General features: G+C 41.6%; 1 protein-coding gene across 30 annotated transcripts in view; it reads left to right on the top strand.

Moving 5' to 3' along the window:
* Positions 1–15,477, top strand: part of LOC112265467 (elastin) — a 96,632-nt gene that overhangs the window by 59,076 nt on the left and 22,079 nt on the right. For 13 of the 30 annotated variants that reach the window (XM_042296182.1, XM_042296168.1, XM_042296178.1 and 10 more), the window contains 17 exons: positions 1,116–1,370; positions 2,032–2,067; positions 2,182–2,301; positions 2,455–2,580; positions 2,676–2,765; positions 2,907–2,939; positions 3,129–3,284; positions 3,447–3,488; positions 4,807–4,857; positions 11,511–11,531; positions 11,727–11,753; positions 11,999–12,022; positions 12,556–12,603; positions 13,672–13,701; positions 14,109–14,144; positions 14,563–14,598; positions 14,846–14,902. In XM_042296182.1, the coding sequence (XP_042152116.1) occupies positions 1,116–1,370; positions 2,032–2,067; positions 2,182–2,301; positions 2,455–2,580; positions 2,676–2,765; positions 2,907–2,939; positions 3,129–3,284; positions 3,447–3,488; positions 4,807–4,857; positions 11,511–11,531; positions 11,727–11,753; positions 11,999–12,022; positions 12,556–12,603; positions 13,672–13,701; positions 14,109–14,144; positions 14,563–14,598; positions 14,846–14,902 (1,188 nt within the window). The remainder of the gene's footprint in view (positions 1–1,115; positions 1,371–2,031; positions 2,068–2,181; positions 2,302–2,454; positions 2,581–2,675; positions 2,766–2,906; positions 2,940–3,128; positions 3,285–3,446; positions 3,489–4,806; positions 4,858–11,510; positions 11,532–11,726; positions 11,754–11,998; positions 12,023–12,555; positions 12,604–13,671; positions 13,702–14,108; positions 14,145–14,562; positions 14,599–14,845; positions 14,903–15,477) is intronic. The other 17 variants (XM_024442799.2, XM_024442783.2, XM_024442806.2 and 14 more) reach the window with 14 other exon arrangements.

Raw genomic sequence — 15,477 nt, 5'->3', positions numbered from 1 at the left:
AATACCTTTGTTGTCCTTAAGCCATTTTGTCAAAACTTTGGAAGTTTGCTTGTGGTCATTGTCCATTTGGAAGACCCATTTGCGACCAAGCTTTAACTCCTGACTGATGTCTTGATATGTTGCTTCAATATATCCACATAATTTTCCTGCCTCATGATGCCATCTATTTTGTGAAGTGCACCAGTCCCTCCTGCAGCAAAGCACCCCCACAACATGATGCTGCCACCCGTGCTTCACGGTTGGGATGGTGTTCTTCGGCTTGCAAGCCTCCCCCTTTTTCCTCCAAACATAACGATGGTCATTAGGGCCAAACAGATCAATTTTTGTTTCATCAGACCAGAGGACATTTCTCCAAAAAGTAAGATCCTTGTCCCCATGTGCAGTTGCAAACCATAGTCTGGCTTTTTTTTATGGCGGTTTTGGAGCAGTAGCTTTTTCCTTGCTGAGCGGCCTTTCAGGTGATGTCGATATAGGACTCGTTTTACTGTGGATATAGATACTTTTGTACCTGTGACCTCCAGCATCTTCACAAGGTCCTTTGCTGTTGTTTTGGGATTGATTTGCACTTTTCTCATCAAAGTACGTTCATCTCTAGGAGACAGAATGTGTCTTCTTCCTGAGCGGTATGACGGCTGTGTGGTACCATGGTGTTTATACTTGCATACTATTGTTTGTACAGATCAACGTGGTACCTTCAGACGTTTTGAAATTGCTCCCAAGGATGAACCAGACTTGTGAGGTCTACATTTTTTTTCTGAGCTCTTGGCTGATTTCTTTTGATTTTCCCATGATGTCAAGCAAAGAGGCACTTAGTTTAAAGGTAGGCCTTGAAATACATCAACAGCTACACCTCCAATTGACTCAAATGATGTCAATTAGCAGATCAGAAGCTTCTAAAGCCATGACATAATTTTCTGCAATTTTCCAAGCTGCTTAAAGGCACAGTTTTAATGAGTTTTAATGACTTCAACTGTATATACTGTACTGATATACTGCCGGTGGTGCCAATCCCCCTAAATATATTAGATTTTTTTCACTGGGTTGCATAGAAGCAACCATTAGATATTACTGTTGTTTAAACCACCAAGGAATAACATCCTGAGCCTGATCTGTAGGAGTTCCAGGAGGAGCTGGCGTGGCGGGGAGAGCAGGAGCAGTGCCAGGGGCTGGATATGGAGGGGTACCTGGGGCTGGATATGGAGGGGTACCTGGGGCTGGATATGGAGGGGTACCTGGGGCTGGATATGGAGGGGTACCTGGGGCTGGATATGGAGGGGTACCTGGGGCTGGATATGGAGGGGTACCTGGGGCTGGATATGGAGGGGTACCTGGGGCTGGATATGGAGGAGTACCTGGGGCTGGATATGGAGGTGAGTCCGATTTGCTTTTGTCATGTAAATGTACTGTAATATACTGGACAAAATTATAAATGCAACATGCAACAATTTCAACAATTTTACTGAGTTACAGTTCATATAAAGAAATCACTCAATTGAAATACAGTTGAAGTCCGAAGTTAACATGCACTTAGGTTGGAGTCATTAAAACTCATTTTTCAATCACTCCACAAATTTCTTGTTAACAAAATATAGTTTTGGCAAGTCGGTTAGGACATCTACTATGTTGCATGACACAAGTACATTTTCCAACAATTGTTTACAGACAGATTATTTCACTTATATTTCACTGTATCACAATTCCAGTGTGTCAGAAGTTTACATACACTAAATTGACTGTGCCTTTAAACAGCTTGGAAAATTCCAGAAAATTATGTCATGGCTTTAGAAGCTTCTGATAGGCTAATTGACATAATTTTAATCAATTGGATGTGTACCTGTGGATGTATCACATTATATTGATCTCTGTAAAGGGCGGTTTCCTGGACACAGATTAAGTCTAATCCTGGAATAGAAAACCTTTTCATTGGACATTCTCCATTGAGCTTGCTTTTTAGTAACCGCCCCCAATTGTTTTAGTGAGTTCATAAATCAGGGAGGATGTCTTCTAATTTATACACTTTTTGCATATCAGGATATAATCCCGCTGCGGCCAAAGCTGCTAAATATGGTGAGGAAAAACATTCAAAACAACAACATCGGAGTTAGTACATTGGTTCAATTCATACTGAAACCTCTGTCCACTTTTAACTAATTATCATTTTTTTGTGACACTCCACTACAGGATTACCAGGAGGTGCAGGAGCAGGCCTAGGAGCTGGAGGAGCAGGAGGACTTGGAGGAGCAGGAGGAGTACCAGTGGCTGGAGGATATAACCCTGCAGTGGCCAAAGCAGCTAAATATGGTAAAATCCCTCAAAACAATCAATCTCATTCAGTGTTGGTACATTGGTTGAATTTACATCCATGTTTGGCTTTTTAAATTGTGGTGTAACAAGTCTACTGTCTTTGGCAGTTCTGAAGTTGGACAATTGTTTTCTTGTGGCTCTCTACCACAGGAGTCCCTGGAGGTGCAGGAGCAGGCATAGGAGCTGGAGGAGCAGGAGGATTACCAGGGGGAGGAAGAGGGGGTGTACCTGGGGCTGGAGGATATAATCCCGCTGCAGCTAAAGCTGCTAAATATGGTAAGATTACTCATCAGAACTGGTATTATGGTTGAATTCATGCTCATTCATGTTGGTTTTGAAATCATATAATTTCCTTGTGAACCTCTAAACAGGAGTCCCAGGAGGTGTAGGAACAGGCCTAGGAGCAGGAGGACTTGGAGGAGGAGGACAGGGAGGAGTACCTGGAGGAGTAGGAGCTGGAGGTACGTCAGAGGATGTGTATGAATTGTAAAGACATCAGAAAGAGCTCAAACAGCATCATGGTCTAGTCTGTCCTTCTATGCGATATCAAGGTGATGCAACATGCAATAGGAATATGAATTATGTGATGCTTGTGATTGCAGGATATGATCCCGCAGCCAAAGCTGCTAAATATGGTAAGAGCCTCTCTCGTTGTATCATAACTTTTAGTCTATGTAATGCAGACCAGTGGAAGAACAATAATGTTCGTCTGTTCTGTGCAGTCTCTGTACAGTACCTATTCTCTCTTGTTAGCTCGATCAAGATTTTCACTATGGCTCAACAGATTTTACTATACCTTCACCTATGTTCTTACCTACCCGCAGGTATGCCAAGCGGGGCGGGCATCGGTGGAGAAGGTGTTCCAGCGCCTATAGCGACGCCAAGACCAGGTGTGGGCGTGGGTGGTGGTGTTGGAGGAACTGCCATTGAGCGCACTGATGTACCAGTGGGCACAGGGATACCTATCGCAGGCAAACCAGGTAAATAGTTACTAGTTTCACCTTTGATTCTTGCTTGGTTTATTTTACCTGGCCTAGATAGATCCTTCAGGATAATTGCTAGTACTACACAAGTAGGTCCGAAATGAAGGGTTTAAAGAAAATCCGCAAAGCTCCTAATGTGACACTATGACACCTTTACAGCAGAGGATTCATCTCTAGAACCCGGTGGAACTCCCATCCCAGGTAGAACCACAAGTTTTGCACTCAACAAGACTTTGGATTTAATTAACCTGTTTTCTCATTGATCAGTACAAATTATGTGTATCAAAAGCTACATAGTAAGAGTTAGTTACTGCAGGGGTTCTCAAACTTTTTGGGGTCCGGGGACCCCTTATGTGATAGAAAATTTATCAGGGACCCCTCATAATCAGAACACCGCTCGAGTGAGTTACGAACAGCATACAAGGAGTGTAGTAAACTATGACGTTGGCAGTGCATGGCCATACAAACCAAGTCTCGGACCCTGGGAAGGAACATTTTCCTGCAATTCTACACATTTTGTCATGGGGCAGAGAGAAAACTTTGCCGTTTTAAAGCTTAAATTACAGTGCATTTATGTTTTTTTGTTTTTTTAAGGAATACAATAAGTATAATGTTCAAAACTTGGTAATTGGTGGAACACTGTGGATACAAATATCCCTGTGAGCCTCCCAAGGCCCATGTTGCCAAGGATTAAGAACATACATTGTAGATTAACAATATTACATTGTATTGTATTAGACCCTCTAAACTTATTCCACAGATCCCTTGGCCAAAATTAGTTTAATCTGTTGTTGTTAGTACTATTCATTAAAAAAAAATACTATCTGGTCGCGATCCCCCTACAGTACCTCAGACCCCATTTTGAGAACCCCTGAGTTACTGTACTTGAAATATGCACTGTATTTTACAGAGCTGTTAAAAAGGGGTAGTTACTGTACCATGGAATGCCATAGACATAGAATAAAAAATCAATGATAGAGACTGATTATAATGCAAGTTTATAGTTTTTTATTTTTCCTTTTCGTTTCATGAGCTGTATGTATATAACCTGTTTATAATCCAACAAAGCCCCATCAGACTTTTCCAGCAGGCCTCATCAGGACTTCAATGGCCTACAGACACAGCCTTAGCATCCAAGCTAACTCCCACATCTTCTACCACTACCACTGCTGTCTGGCTAACTGCGCTCCACTGCAGGTGTATCAAACAGCAATGGCAGTATCGCACAAAAGCCAGTCCCCTGCCCTATCTCATCCCAAACCCCAAACCTCTTTGCCCCCTCTCTTCTCCCTAAACCCTCAAACAAGAGACAGCTTAATGTCTGTTCTGCTAGTGCTGTCCCCTTTAGCATTGTTGTATGGTCCAATAGCTATTCACCACCTGGAGCTGGAGCTTATCCCCTTCCTGTCATGGCAGTGCCAAGGATCCCCAAAATGTCTTCTGCCCTACGCTAGTTTCCCCTACCCTGTGTCCTTTTCAACTGCAATGGATGAAACTGGAACCTGTTGTCTTTTGGCAGATCCCACACCTATTGGCACACAGGCCACAGAGGCCCCAGAGCCAGAGCCCAGTAAGACTTGCTGCTGTCTGTGTTTGCATGATCAAACCCTTTCTGACAAAGGACATAGTTATACTTCATTTGAAGAGTGTAATATACACATACAGTACCAGTCAAAAGCTTGGACAAGCCTACTCATTCAAGGATTTTTCTTTATTTGTACTATTTCCTACATTGTAGAATAATAGTGAAGACATCAAAACTATGAAATAACACACATGGAATCATGTAGTAATCATAAAAGTGCATATTTTAGATTCTTCAAAGTAGCCACCCTTTGCCTTGATGACAGCTTTGCACACTTTTGGCATTCTCTCAACCAGCTTCATGAGGTAGTCACCTGGAACTCATTTCAATTAACAAGTGTGCCTTGTTAAAAGTACATTTGTGGAATGTGTTTGAGCCAATGAGTTGGTATACAGAAGACAGCCCTATTTGGTAAAAGACCAAGTCCATATTATGGCAAGAACAGCTCAAATAAGCAAAGAGAAACTAAAGTCCATGATTACTTTAACCTCATCAGGGTACAGAAATACTCAATATAAAAATTTATAAAAATCCAAGTGTTATACATTGGTTTAAAGATGAACTTCTTGTTAATCCAACCACGGTGTCATATTTCAAAAAGGCTTTATGGCGAAAGCATACCATGCGATTATCTGAGAACAGCGCCCAACCGACAAATTACAAACAGTTACCAGCCAAGTAGAGAAGTTACACAAGTCAGAAATAGAGATAACATGAATCACTTACCTTTGATGATCTTCATATGGTTGCACTCACAAGACTCCCATTTACTCAATAAATGTTCATTTTGTTTGATAAAGTCCCTGTTTATATCCAAAAACCTCAGTTTTGTTCGTGTGTTTTGTTCAGTATTCCACAGGCTCAAACTCAGTCACAACAGGCAGATGAAAAATCCAAATAGTATCAGTAAAGTTCGTAGAAACATTTCAAATGATGTTTATAATCAATCCTCAGGTTGTTTTTAGCCTAAATAATCGATAATATTTAAACCGGACAATAACGTCATCAATATAAAAGGTAAAACAAGAAAGGCGCGCTCTCGGTCGTGCACGTGAAAAATCTCTGGGACACTGCAGTGTCCACTCATTCAGAGTGGTCTTACTCTCTCATTTTTCAGAATACAAGCCTGAAACAATTTCAAAAGACTGTTGACATCTCGTGGAAGCCATAGGAAGTTAAAGTTGAGTCCTAAGTCAATGGATACTGTAATGGCATTCAATAGAAAACTACAAACATAAAGAAATCCCACGTCCTGGATGGATTTTTCTCAGGTTTTTGCCTGCCAAATCAGTTCTGTTATATTCACAGACATTATTCTAACAGTTTCGGAAACGTCAGAGTGTTTTCTATCCATATCTACCAAGTATATGCATATCCTAGCTTCTGGGCCTGAGTAGCAGGCAGTTTACTTTGGGCATGCTTTTCATCCGGAAGTGAAAATAGTGCCACCTACCCTAGTGAAATTAGACATGAAGGTCAGTCAATACGGAAAATAGCAAGAACATTAAAAGTTTTTTCAAGTGCAGTCGCAAACACCATCAAGCGCTATGATGAAACTGGCTCTCATGAGGACCGCCACAGGAAAGGAAGACAGAGTTACCTATGCTGCAGAGGATAAGTTCATTAGAGTTGTCAGGCTCAGATTGCAGCCCAAATGAATGTTTCAAAGAGTACATGTACAGTAACAGACACATCCCAACATCAACTGTTCAGAGGAGACTGTGTGAATCAGGCCTTCATGGTTGAATTGCTGCAATGAAACCACTACTTAAGGAAATCAATAAGAAGAAGAAACTTGCTTAGGCTAAAAAAAACACCAGCAATATACATAAGACTGGTGGAAACCTGTCCTTTGGTCTGATGAGTCCAAATTTGAGATTTTTGGCTCCAACCGCTGTGTCTTTGTGAGACGCAGAGTAGGTGAACTGATGATCTCTATGTGTCTGGTTCCCACCGTGAAGCATGGAGGAGGAGGTGTGATGGTGTGGGGGTGCTTGTGACACTGGTCAGGGATTTATTTAGAATTCAAATCAAATCAAATCAGCGTTTATTTGTCACGTGCGCCGAATACAACAATAGTGCTATAAAAAGGTGTGTGTGTGGGTAAGTAAAGAAATAAAACAACAGTAAAAAGACATTTGAAAATAAGAGTAGCAAGGCTATGTACAGACACCGGTTAGTCAGGCTTATTGAGGTAGTATGTACATGTAGGTATGGTTAAAGTGACTATGCATATATGATGAACAGAGAGTAGCAGTAGTGTAAAAAAGAGGGGTTGGCGGGTGGTGGGACAGAATGCAGATAGCCCGGTTAGCCCGGTTAGCCAAATTGACTATGCATATAAGATAAACAAAGAGTAGCAGCAGCATAAAAGAGGGGTTGGGGGGGGGGAACACTGCAAAAAGTCCAGGTACCTGTTCAGGAGTCTTATGGCTTGGTGGTAAAAACTGTTGAGAAGCCTTTTTGTCCTAGACTTGGCACTCCGGTACCGCTTGCCATGCGGTAGTAGAGAGAACAGTCTATGACTGGGGTGGCTGGGGTCTTTGACAATTTTTAGGGCCTTCCTCTGGCACCGCCTGGTGTAGAGGTCCTGGATGGCAGGCGGCTTTGCCCCAGTGATGTACTGGGCCGTACACACTACCCTCTGAAGTGCCTTGCGGTCGGAGGCCGAGCAATTGCCGTAGCAGGCAGTGATGCAACCGGTCAGGGTGCTCTCAATGGTGCAGTTGTAGAACCTTTTGAGGATCTCAGGACCCATGCCAAATATTTTTAGTTTCCTGAGGGGGAATAGGCTTTGTTGTTCCCTCTTCATGACTGTCTTGGTGTGTTTGGACCATTTTAGTTTGTTGTTGAAGCTCTCAACCTGCTCCACTACAGCCCCGTCGATGAGAATGGGGGCTCGGTGCTCCTTTTCTTGTAGTCCACAATCATCTCCTTAGTCTTGGTTACGTTGAGGGATAGGTTGTTATTCTGGCACCATCCGGCCAGGTCTCTGACCTCCTCCGTATAGGCTGTCTTGTCGTTGTCGGTGATCAGGCCTATCACTGTTGTGTCGTTTGCAAACTTAATGATGGTGTTGGAGTCGTGCCTGGCCATGCAGTCGTGGGTGAACAGGGAGTACAGGAGGGGACTGAGCACGCAGCCCTGGGGACGCACCCCTGGGGAGCTCCAGTGTTAAGGATCAGTGTGGCAGATGTGTTGCTACCTACCCTCACCACCTGGGAGCTGCCCATCAGGAAGTCCAGGATCCAGTTGCAGAGGGCGGTGTTTAGTCCCAGGTTCCTTAGCTTAGTGATAAGCTTTAAGGGTACTATGGTGTGTACTATGGTGCTTTAAGGGTACTCTGGTAGGCTCGTGTCACTGGGCAGCTCGCGGCTGTGCTTCCCTTTGTAGTCTGTAACAGTTTGCCAGTCCTGCCACATCCGACAAGCGTCGGAGCCGGTGTAGTATGATTCAATCTTAGCCCTGGAGTGACGCTTTGCCTGTTTGATGGTTTGTCGCAGGGCACAGTGGGATTTCTTGTAAGCTTCCGGGTTAGCGTTAGCGCAGTGCGAATGTTGCCTGTAATCCGTGGCTTCTGGTTGGGGTATGTGCAAACAGTCACTGTGTGGATGACGTCCTCAATGCACTTATTGATAAAGCCAGTGACTGATGTGGTGTATTCCTCAATGTCATCGGAAGAATCCCGGAACATGTTCCAGTCTGTGATAGCAAAACAGTCTTGTAGTTTAGCATCTGCTTCATCTAACCACTTTTTTATAGACCGAGTCACTGGTGCTTCCTGCTTTAATTTTTGCTTATAAGCAGGAATCAGGAGGATATAGTTGTGGTCAGATTTACCAAATGGAGGGCAAGGGAGAGCTTTGTACGCGTCTCTGTGTGTGGAGTACAGGTGATCTAGAATTTTTTTTCCCCTCTGGTTGCACATTTAGCATGTTGATCGAGATTTGGTAGAACTGATTTAAGTTTCCCTGCATTAAAGTCTCCGGCCACTGGGAGCGCCGCCTCTGGGTGAGGGGTTTCCATTTTGCTTATTTCCTTATACAGCTGACTGAGTGCGGTCTTAGTGCCCGTATCTGTTTGTGGTGGTAAATAAACAACCACGAAAAGTATAGCTGAGAGCTCTCTAGGCAAGTAGTGTGGCCTGCAATTTATCACAATATACTCTACTTCAGGCGAGCAAAATCTAGAGACTTCCTTAGATTTCGTGCACCAGCTGTTGTTTACAAATCTGCACAGACTGCCCCCCTCGTCTTACCGGAGTGTGCTGTTCTATCCTGCCGGTGCAGTGTATGTCCCGCTAGCTGAATATTCATGTCGTCATTCAGCCACAATTCCGTGAAACATAGGATATTACAGTTTTTGATGTCCCGTTGGTGGGATATTCGTGATCGTACCTCGTCTAGTTTATTGTCCAATGATTGCACGTTGGCGAGTAATATTGACAGTAACGGCAGCTTTCCTACTCGCCTTCTGCGGGTCCGGACGAGGCATCAGGCTCTTTGTCCTCTGTGTCGCTTCCTTTTGCGAATAATTGGGATGTCTGCCCTGTGGGTTGTTTGGAGAATATCGTGTGAGTCCTGCTTCTTGTTGAAAAAATCTTTGTCTAATCCGAGTTGAGTGATCGCTGTCCTGATATCCAGAAGCTCTTTTCTGCCATAAGATACGGTTGCAGAAACATTATGTACAAAATCATTTACAAATATTGTGAAAAAAAACACATAATAGCACAATTGGTTAGGAGACCGTAAAACGGTAGACATCTCCTCCAGCGCACACTTAACCACCATGGCTACCACAGCATTCTGCAGCGATACACCATCCCATCTGGTTTGCGCTTAGTGGTGACTATCATTTGTTTTTCAACAGGACAATGACCCAACACACCTCCAGGATATGTAAGGGCTATTTGACCAAGAAGGAGAGTGATGGAGTGCTGCATCAGGGGTGCGTCACTTGAGTGGGTTGAGTCACTGATGTGATCTTCCTGTCCAGGTTGCCTCAGATGACCTGGCCTCCACCATCACCCGACCTCAACCCAATTGAGATGGTTTGGGATGAGTTGGACCGCAGAGTGAAGGAACAGCAGCCTACAAGTCCTGAGCATATGTGGAACTCCTTCAAGACTGTTGGAAAAGCATTCCAGGTGAAGCTGGTTGAGAGAATGTCAAGAGGTTTCAAAGCTGTCATCAAGACAAAGGGTGGCTACTTGGAAGAATCTAACATGTATTTTGATTTGTTTAACACTTTTTTGGTTACTGCATGATTCCATATGTGTCATTTCATAGTTATCTATTCACTATTAACTTCTAACAAGGCACACTTGTGAATTGAAATGTGATCCAGGTGACTACCTCATGAAGAGAGAATGCCAAGAGTGTGCAAAGCTGTCAAGGCGGCACATTTGAAGAATCTCAAATATAAAATATATTTTGATTTGTTTAACACTCTTTTGGTTACTACAAGATTCCATATGTGTTATTTCATAGTTTTGATGTCTTCACTAGCATTCTACAATATAGAAAATAGTAAAAATCAAGAAAAACCCTGCAATGTGTAGGTGTGTCCAAACTTTTGCCTCGTACTGTATGTTCTTTACAATTCCTTACATAAGCACTTCATAACATTTGACACGATTACTTATTGGCTTTTGATAAACAATTAATTTTAGTTGATTCGGTTAGATTCCTTTGTGAAAACATTGTAATTTTTTTGGCCTTCTGCAACAACAAAAAAATGAAGGAATGTAATGTTCATGTGGGTAATGTGTTGCCAGTGTCTCTCAGGTATTTTCTAGAAGTTGTTTGTCCTCTTAAACGCTCTTCCTCTCTTTCCCTCAACTAACTCCGCAGCTTGCTGCTCTTGAAATATCTCCCATTTCTGCTCTCTTCTCCCTCCCTTCGCTTTTTAACCAATTAGATTCATCTGACACTTGTCAATTCTTGATTGACTTACAGTATTCTGTAATATTACTAGTTATTGTTAATGTCCTCCACAATAAAGATTGCTCCTATGGAGATTGTGCCTGAAAGACCTGTAGATACGTACTGTATGCACTCATCCTTTCTCCTTGGTAGTTAAAGTCCTATCTCCCTTCAGGGGTGGGAAACTCTAGTCCTCAGGGGCCTGATTGGTGTCACTTTTTCTCCATCCCTAGCAAACACAGCTGATTAATCAAATTGCATTCTAAACATGTTTAGGTGATTGGAGTCAGGTGTGTTAGCTGGGGAAAAACTGTGACACCAATCAGGCCCTCGAGGACTGGAATTGCCCACCTCTGCGGCATCTTCTACAGCAGGGGATCATATCCTTGTTATTACCTGATGTTTACTTATGGTACTGTATTTGAAATCCCACATTGTTTGAAAATGTTTTCATGATAAAATGGACACAAAAATACATATTACTGTGTCATTCTTCCAGCACATTTTTTTGGAGCCCCTGCTTTAGATGTGTTCTTCAGTCTAGAAACTAAAATGTTTATATATCTTTACGATATTTTATTTTGTGTGATTTTTCTCTGTCTTGTTGCATCTCGGATAGAGTACTTTGATACAGTACTTTCTTGTTCATTTTCATGGAAATTCATATTATTAATATATCACATCATTGATTAACCTTCTTTTGGTTTGCTGCAGGTGCCACAGGAGTAACTGGAGGTATGTATTGGACCATATTTTTTATGAAACCAACATCAATTATTTATTCTCACTAGTTTTGCAACCTTGTGTCATTAGAATCACTGAACATTTTATTAGAGTTTTTTTAGTGGTAAGTTATTCTATTTTGGAGACTTTTTATAACTGTCCTAATTATGACGTAGCTGGTAATAGTTAGCATGATCGCCTTCACAGTTGGGGCTGGGGTTCTTCAACCTAGTGGTAAGTCATTTAAATAGATTCTCCTGAAAATGTAAAAATCCTTCTGCATGAAAATGGCGTCCTACTTGTACCTATCAACATTCCTGTACTTTACTATCTTTTCTTATCTTTGACTGCTTTTTTAGACTGCTTTACTATCAGTTCATCTTCATTGTTGACCTGTGATTTTTTTTAAATGTATTTAATCATCAATTTGAACCAATATGCTCTGTATCTGTGTGTTAAAAACTTCTCTTTGTTTCCAGTTGGTACAGGCCCAGCTCAGCCTGGTGAGTGTTGTGTCCACCATAGCAGACCTGGGTTCAATTACTATTGGTTTTCTTTCAAATACTTCTCATGTAGTTGCTACTGGAGTACAGCAGCCTGGAGGTAAAGTGTCTCGATAGTGGAGACTATAAGGAGCAGAGTATGTGACATTGTTTAGCCACATGATGGTGACTATTTCCTGCAGGCGATGCTGTTGAGTAGTTTGTTTTCCAGTTGTGTAGTGACATGATTAATAATTAATAATATTAATTTAGTGGATGTTTAAATTTGTCCAATTTCACACGTACATTATACAAATGTCTGAATTGGAAATGTGTTTTTTGCATATCCCAACTCCCCCTGAGACACCCTTGGAGAGTGGGGTCACTGCCATGGTCAGCCATTATCAACGGCGACCCTGGAGCAATTAGGGTTAAGTGCCTTGCTTAAGGGCACATCGGCAGATTGATCAAATTGTCGTCTTGGGGATTCAAACTAGTGACCGATTTGGTTTCTGGACCAATGCTCTAACCTCTAGGCTTTATATTATTTACAGGTGTGGGTGTCGGAGCAGGTGGCAAAGCTCCTAAACCCCCTGGTGCAGGTAAGGATTCTGAAACCCTGCTAATATCATATTATTGCAGTAGTATTACAGCACAGATCCATAACCCATCCACTAATGTGATTGAACACTTTTACATGCCAATATAAATATAATTAATAAACCCCTATGCACATTCATATAACAGTGATGTTCCAACCCTTATGCACACACGATTAGGAATAATATGCTTTGTTATTGATCAGATAAGGATGTTATTACCTTCTTCACGTGAGTCAATAGCAAGAGTTGTTTACACACAATGAACAGCAGCATCAGCTCTTTTATCTGGTCTAATGCACCAAAACATACAATTAAGACTGATCATAATGCTAACCCAGGCCACAAATTTGTTGACGTACCTAAAACGTGTTAGCCATTGCAAGACAGTCATATTGATTAGAAATGTACAGAGATAAGGTCAAAAAAGTCAACAGTATATGATAGTAAAAGGTGCAGTTAGATTTGCTAGTAGTCTCAGGCCTTTATAAGGTGCTGTTAGGACATGTAATATTAAAGAATTGACTGAATCTAGACACGTGGAAGCAGTCATCTATATACATTCATGTTATATGCATTATTTGAAACCCATGCCGTATGAGGTAAAGCTTTAGGGCGAAGCTATTTGCAGCAGGATGATAGAGACAGTTCTGCACCATCAATCTGAAATTAATTTAACTGCCTGAAGTCCTGTGAATGTGTTGAATATGTTATCACTGTCTCAGCTAGCTGGGTAGTTCCTTCACTAGAGGCAAAAAGAAAACAATTCAGGCCTATATATTTTTGTGAAACATTTCTATTGAGCATTCAAATACATATTTTGATTAGAACATAAAATGAAGGCAGCTGTATGGCTATTGGTCAACAAAGAATCTTAAACTAGATGAGAGCGCAAAATAAATGTATGAGGTCTTAAACCTGAAAGGCCCCTTGCATGACTGAATCTGCATTAAGATGTTCTGATTTATTGTCTTAACTAACATTTTTTGACTGAGCCATTCATTTGGGTGCCCTGGTGATGAAGTCATCATTTCAGGAAATAAGCGGCTTTTCTTTGTCATCATGATACAGGGGGATACCCGTATGGCGGTTATGGACAGGGTATGTATGAGAGAGGAGAAGAGCAGACCACAACCGGATCATCTCTACACTAGTAGCAGACACACACGCACAAACACACACACACACACACACACACACACACATATCTGTTTTTATTTCAAACTACTGCATGACTTCACTGAGATATGACCTTGGCTTGTGTCAGCCTCTTCTCTGTAAATGAATAAATCAGAGGTCTGATAAAAAAACAAAAAGGATTTTATGGCCAGGCCAGGGATAAGTGGTGTAATATGTTGATATGTTTTAAGGCATATTAAAGTTTATTATATAAGCAGGAAGCAGCTAGCTTTATTGGAATTAGTATGTTAGCTACGTGACCTGACGGAGCCACTCACTGGTGCTCCCTTGTCAGGAATAAAGCTGCTTTTCTTTCCGTTATGATTCAGCAGGACAACTCCGGTATGGTCAAGGTTATGGACAGGGTATGTATGAGAGAGGGGAGAGAAGGAAATAGGAGGAGATGATAGGAGGCCATTCCACCACAGCCTCTTAAAACTACTATTCTAGACAAAGAAAGAAAACAACGTAATTCAAATAATCTAGTTTGAATTGTACCAGATGTACTGGATCATGAACTCTGACCTCTAGGCTGACCTTACAGTAAACCTCTTATGTCATCACTTTAAAAGCTTCACACTGTCTGTAGGTCTTCACTATCAAATTACAAGGTCATATTGAAGAGATTATTGTTGATAGAGCTAGGACAATATAGCTTGAGTGTGACATTCAGATCATCATTCAGATCAGTGACCATCATTCAGATCAGTGACCCATCCCACAGCCCCACACCCAACCATATGTTATGTCCATGGGGTTTTAATGGCATATATTGCTCCACAGGTGCTGGTGGATATCCCTATGGAGGAGGATATGGAAGTAAGCTAATTTCTCTGTCTGCATCCTTGTAATGGAGTCTCAAACTGAATTCACTATGGCCATGTGCGGCCTTGGGTTACTTTCTACTCAGACTAAATCCCCATCACTGTAATTGGTTTATTCAGGTATTTGTCCATTAATATAATCTCATGTCCGTATCCCTGGTGATATTGCATTACAGTCACTGTTGAGTAGAGAGTAAAAATAGGCTGTGCAAATTACGTTTATGTTCTCTGTATTTCCTCAGATCCATACGGAGCAGGAGCTGGACAATTTCCTGGAGCCAAGCCCCTGAAACATCCAGGTGTGTGTCAGAGTGTGCCATAAGAAGTGTTTATTAAAGATGTAGCTACAGTACGGTGAGCTCCAAAAGTATTGGGACAGTGACACATTTGTTGTTGTTTTGGCTCTGTACTCCAGCACATTGGATAAGAATAAAATATGTTTCTCAAAATTAATTAATTTGGATGCTACTATGATTACGGATAGTCCTGAATGAATCATAAATAATGGGAAGTGAGAAAGTTAGACGCACAAATATCATACTCCCAATAGATGCTAACCTCTCGCCACTACAATAACAGGGGAGGTTAGCATTTTTGGGGGGGAGGGCGGGGTAGTATGATATTTATGCTTTCCCACTCATCATTATTCATGATTTATTCAGGATTATCCATAATTATGGTTGCATCCACATTAATGTAGAAGTGTTTAGAAACATGTTGTGTTCTTATTTACAATAAAAGTGACTCCAAAATGACACAATGCATTATTTACCATTTATTTCTATTGGACACAAAATAATCTGAAACACTACCAAAACAAACAGCTAATTCATCCAACAAGTTTGTAGAGTCACAAGTGTGATGTGATCATTGC

This window comes from Oncorhynchus tshawytscha, linkage group LG13 (assembly GCF_018296145.1).
Source record: "Oncorhynchus tshawytscha isolate Ot180627B linkage group LG13, Otsh_v2.0, whole genome shotgun sequence".
NCBI classification, from domain to species: Eukaryota; Metazoa; Chordata; class Actinopteri; order Salmoniformes; family Salmonidae; genus Oncorhynchus; species Oncorhynchus tshawytscha.
Note: the sequence above shows the minus strand (reverse complement) of the source record. Positions and strands in the feature narration are given on the sequence as shown.